This window comes from Dendrobium catenatum, unplaced genomic scaffold, assembly GCF_001605985.2.
Source record: "Dendrobium catenatum unplaced genomic scaffold, ASM160598v2 fragScaff_scaffold_231, whole genome shotgun sequence".
Lineage (NCBI taxonomy): Eukaryota > Viridiplantae > Streptophyta > Magnoliopsida > Asparagales > Orchidaceae > Dendrobium > Dendrobium catenatum.
In genome coordinates, this window is record NW_021318693.1 from 9,044,894 (window position 1) to 9,050,669 (window position 5,776).

Consider the following 5,776-nt stretch of genomic DNA (forward strand, 5'->3'; position numbering starts at 1 on the left):
ATGTTGATGCATAACACAGAAGCATTCATTATGCTTCATGGGAGAATATTTCCAGACCAAGGAGGAAGGGTGGATTGGGCTTCCATACTAGTGATAAGTTGGACCCTTGCGTGCAAGAATTGCCTGGGAGTATATTAGTAAGCCTTCAAATATACTTCAGAAATGTATGGTTAATAAATATGGTAGATGGCCGTGGGAGTATGAAGGTAAAAGAGGGGATTCGGTCAGCTGGAAAGTTATCATGGATGGAGCTAACTGCCTTGGACCCTGTTTACGGTGGAATATTGGTAATGGCTGTGATATTCATGTTTTGGATAATACATGGATTTGGGATAGGGCCATTTCTTCATGGCCTACGTTTTGTGATATTACAGCAGTTGAAGATGCACGGGTAGCAGACTTTTTCACGGTGGATAACAGCTGTTGTCTTGTTTTGGGGAGCTGCTGGTTGAAAGAATTTTGGAAATTCAAATTGATAAGGAGATGAATGCTGATTCACTAGAGCTTGTGAAGAATCCTATGGGTAATACCATCTCTTCAACTATTTATAATAGAATTTTTCTGTATGATAATGATATATGTTGTAATATCTTGAATGTGGGTTTGAAACCTCTGGTTAAAATTTTCTGGTGGAGGATTTATAAAGCCATTATTCCTACACATGGGTGGCTTTATACTAGAGGGCTGGAGGTCAATATTCACTGTCCAGTAGGTTGTGGTATGCTTGAAGACTTGGATCATGTTACTACAGGATGTGATCAACTACATAAAATTCTGGATGTCCTAAAAGGTTGGGGATTTGTTATCCCAAGGTTTGTGTGCCTACTGCAATTGTTTGAAGCCTTGGAGGCTAATGCCAAGGATAAGAAGATGGGGGTGATGATTTATTGCAATGCTGTTTATTATAGTTGGATAAACAGAAATGCTGTAAAACATGGGAAGGATCGGAGCTCTTCTACGTTTTTGGCTGGACTTATCTTGGAAGGGATCAATCAAGATTCTCCTTCTTACCACTTGGAGCAATGGGACACTTCTCAATCCTTTGGATTGTTTTCTCCTTCATATTGGTGTCCTACAGGTTGGTTGAAAGTGAATGTTGATGGTGATCTGTTAAGATCTAATGTAGGTGGAGTGGGAATTGTGATTCGGGATAATTTTGGGAAGTTGCTGGTAACGGCTGGATGGAGTATTTGCCATTGGGACAGTGGTCAAGTTGAGATGTTGGCCATTCAATATAAAGGGAAGCTTGCTTTGGACTGGATGCTTGAGCATGAGGGGATCATTGTGGAGGGTGATAATGCATCTGTTATTGAATTTATGCAGAATTTTAAAGCTAAAAGACTTTGGAAGCAAAAGTATGAAGATGCTGAAGATTGGAGCTGGCTGAGATCATTCCAACACATTATTTTTGTGCATACCTACAGAAGGTTTAATATGGCGGCACACTACTGTGCTCATAGAGCAATAGAGGAAGATTTCCTTTGGGATATAGGAGATAGAAATATATGTATTCCTCAAGAATTTTTAGATATTCTTGAGGATGATAGTAGTTCTTTTGCTTTAGATTATGGGTTCTTTGCCCCTTTTTATTTTTGCTTGATGTAATTATTTTATCTTGATGAATGCAAATGCAGAAGTTCAGCTCTCTCTCTCTCTCTCTCTTGCACTCTCTCTCTCTCTCTATATATATATATATCTATCTCTCTCTCTTTCTCCCTCCCTCTCTCTTGCTCTCTCCCTTGCTCTCTATCTCTCTCTCTCTCTCTCTCTCTCTCTCTCTCTCTCTCTCTCTCTCTCTATCTATCTCTCTCTCTCTCTCTCTTGCTCTCTTCCTTGCTCTCTCATGCTCTCTCTTGTTCTCTCTTATTCTTTCTCTAGCTTGCACTTTCACTAGCTTGCTCTCACTTTCTCTCTCTCTCTTTCTCTCCCTTGCTTTCACTAGCTTGCTCACTCTCTCTCTCTCTTGCTCTCTTTCTCTAACTCACTCCCTATCTCTCTCTCTCTTTCACCCTCTCTTGCTCTCTCTCTCTCCTCCTCTCCTTCTCTAACTCTCTCCCTTGCTTTCTCTCTGCCTCTCTCTCTCTCTTGCTCTATCTCTTACTCTCTCTTGCTCTCTCTCTCTCTCTCTTGCTCTCTTTCTCTAACTCTCTCCCTTGCTTTCTCTTGCTCTCACTCTCTCTCTTTCTCTCTCTCACTCTCCATCTCTCCCTCTCTCTCTCTTTCTCTCCCCATCTCTCTTCCACTCTCTTGTTCTTTCTCAAGCTTTCTCTTTCTCTAGCTTGCTCTCACTTGCTCTCTCTCCCTCTCTTCCTCTCACTCTCCTGCTCTCTCTCTCTATCTCTTGCTCTCTCTCTATCTCTCACTCTCTCTCCCTCTCTCTCTCTTGCTCTCTCCCTCGCTCTCTCTTGCTCTCTCTTATTCTTTCTCTAGCTTGCTCTCTCTCTCTCTCACTCTATCTATCTCTCCCTCTCTCTCTTCCTCTCTCTCTCTATCTCTCTCTCTATCTATCTCGCTCTCTCTCTCTATCTCTCCCTCTCTCTCTTACTTTCTCCCTTGCACTCTATTGCTCTCTCTTATTCTTTCTCTAACTTGCTCTTTCTCTAGCTTTCTCTCTCTCTATCTCTCTCTCTCTTGCTCTCTCCCTTGCTCTCTCTTGCTCTCTATTGTACTTTCTCTAGGTTGCTCTTTCTCTAGCTTGCTCTCTCTCTCTCTATCTATATATCTATCACTCTCTCTCCCTCTCTCTCTCTTGCTCTCTCTTATTCTTTCTCTAGCTTGCTCTTTCTCTATCTTATTCTCTCTCTCTCCCCACTCTCTCTCCCTCTCTTGCACTACCTTGCACTTTCTTGCTTTCTCTCTCTCTCTCCCTCTCTCTATCTCTCTCCCTCTCTCTCTCTCTATCTATCTATCTATCTATCTCGCTATCTGTCTCTCTCCCTCTCTCTCTTGCTCTCTCCCTTGCTCTCTCCTACTCTCTCTTGTTCTTTCTCTAGCTTGCTCTTTCTCTAGCTTGCTCTCACTTGCTATCTCTATTTTCTCTCTCTTTCTCTCTCTCTCTCTGTCTTTTTCAAGACGACACTGGCGGGAACTTTTTCCCCTTTGAGGAACAATGAGGCCTTACCTTTTTACATGGCCTAGGGTGATCGGGATGCTTATACAGTTGCCAGAGCAATGGGATATCTCTCACCCTCCGGGCTGTTTTAACCCCTCTTTAGGTATCTCCACCCTCTGGAGCTGTTCCTTAAGCATCTTTGGAACTACTAGGACATGTATTTGGGGTAGGCCTCCTTAGGAATCAAAGGGGCTTCTCCTTGTTTTTGGTGCCTTTGTTTTGTGTTATCATACTTGTATTGTCTTTTTTAACGGTCTAGATCTCCCCACTTTTGCTTTGGTTTTGTCTAGGGGAGACAATATTAGTCCCATACTTTGTATGTTTTTTATTTCTCATTGATCAATGCAATATGCAATATTCAGCTCTCTCTCTCTCTCCCCCCCCTTTATCTCTCTTGCACTCCCTTGCTCTTTCTTGCTTTATCTCTCTCTCTCTATCTCTCCCTCTCTCTCTCACTCTTACTCTCTCTCTCTCTCTGCTCTCTCCTAATGCTCTCATTTGTTCCCTTTTCTTTCTCTCACTAGAGTGTTTTAGTGAGAGAAGCTCTGGGATGGGGAGAGGGGGTGGCCCTAGGTCACCTCCTCCAAATGGGGGGAATGGTGGTAAAGGCGAAGGAGGGCAAGTATGGAAATCGGTGGCAGGTGCTCGCCGATGAGGAGGCTGGAGGTGGTGAGCCATCAACGACCAAAGGCAAAATGGGGCTCGCGTCCAAGTCTCCCGGTATAGGCCGCTTCTCGGCTAACCCGAACAGAGGGGCGGCTCCTCTTGGAGCTTGGGGGGAGAAAGGGACTAGGCCGACCAGTTCCTCTCGGCCAGGGAAGGAGAATAACCACGATGCAACAAGGGGAGCTGGCCCGAAAAGCTCGGTGGATGTTTCCAGGGAAGAGCTAGTCACCAAGTTTGAGCAACCAGAGGGAAGGTTTGATCCTGGGATTGTTTCCCTTTCCGTGAAGTCTCCAGCTGCTCGGGAGCTTATTATGAGCACGATTGGCCTCTCGCCTCCGTCTAGCCAGAGTCGAGAGCGCAGGATGGCCACGGTGACGGGATCTGCACGGCAGGGACCTTTTATCTACTGCAAGGAGCAGGAGGTGGAAGATGTTGATAGGGAGGAGCTATCTCGGGAGATGACATGGAGAGGGCCTGTAGCAACGTGGAGGTTGGCTCTTCTCGGGAGAGCAATCCAGACAATGGTATGGAGGAATCCAGTGAGTGTCCTGACTCTAGCACTGAGATGGAAGATGAATGCCCGGAGGATACTGCTCGGGGGGATGCCTGTACCAGCGAAATACAGATTGCTAGAGGGGAGGAAGATTTCTTCTCGAGGATAGTTGCTGACCAGAGGCTTGTGCCCGTCCAGCACACTGGTTTATCTATGCAAGCTACGAAGGAGTGGGGCTCCTCCAATAACACGTCCTGGACCAAGTCGCTGAGCAACAGGTTTGCATAGATCATGGCCCCATCGTGGACGAAGATAGACAGATGGAGGACATGGACGCTGCTCCATGGGTGCTCAATCCTATTAGCAATAGGTGTGAACAGCCTCTTGGTACAGCCTCCTCCGAACAGCATGCTGTAGAATTAAGCACACAAGGTGTTTGTGCTAATGTCACTAAGGGCCTGAACATAGCTCTGCTGCAACCGCAGACCTCCCAGGTTTCTCCATGGCAGCCTAGTGGCCCTGTACCCGGCCCCTTTGCATGGAACAAGGTTCAAAATGTGCCCCTTGGCAAGATGACACGTGATCAGTTCATTACTATGGACGGAACTACCATTGAACCCGAAATCGACTCTGTCAAAGACAACATTGCCAAGTTGGACATGGCTATTGTAGCCAAGCTCATGGGAAGGCGTATCTCCTTCCCCTTCTTGATTAAGGAACTTAAGAGGCGATGGTTTCACTTCGGTGAGTTCGAGGTTGTTACAATAGACCCGAATACTTTCATTTGCATCTTCCAAAGCCATGAGACAAGGGATGTCGTGCTTTCTAGTGGCCCTTGGATTATTGCGGGCAATATCATTGGCATGGACAGGTGGGACTCTACCTGCTCACCGAACTCTCTCCATGGACTCCGGTCTTCAATATGGATTCGGTTACCTCAGCTCCCGCTGATCTATTGGGACATCAACAACATCACCCGTATTGCCAACTCACTTGGGGAGCCGTTATGGATGGACGCGCATACGAGCAAGTGGGTGCGGTCATCTTTCGCTCGCATTTGTGTTAGGATTGACCTATCGCAAAAGCTCCTTCCGGGAGTGTGGATCAATGGCATTCATGGCAGATTCTTTCAGCGCGTGGAGTATGAAGGCCTCTCTAAATTCTGTTTTGATTGTGGGGCGATTGTCCACCTTAGGAGCAGCTGCACGTCCAAAAACCAAGGTAGGGGGCTGTCCGAAACTAGTGGAAACGCTACATAGCCCGCCAAAACTCCTTCTAGTAGACTTCCCGTGACTGATCCTCCGCCTAGGCCAGGAATGCCATCCTCGAATGGCCCTTTTGGATGTGATGAGCAGGATGAGGACTCATATGGGACCTGGAACCTTGTGACTCGAAGGAAGAGGAATAAACCAAAAGCCACGTCGGAGCCCCCTACTCAAGTGCTGGATAAGGGGATCAAGACTAACCAACCAACACAGCCTTCTCATACCGAACTTCAACAAATG

At 46.3% G+C, this 5,776-nt stretch overlaps 1 protein-coding gene across 1 annotated transcript; it reads left to right on the forward strand.

Moving 5' to 3' along the window:
- Nucleotides 1-4,591: 4,591 nt before the first annotated feature.
- On the forward strand, nucleotides 4,592-5,530 carry LOC110106626. Its single transcript, XM_020836575.1, has one exon. The coding sequence runs from the start codon at nucleotides 4,592-4,594 to the stop codon at nucleotides 5,528-5,530; it is 939 nt and encodes a 312-aa protein (XP_020692234.1).
- Nucleotides 5,531-5,776: the final 246 nt, after the last annotated feature.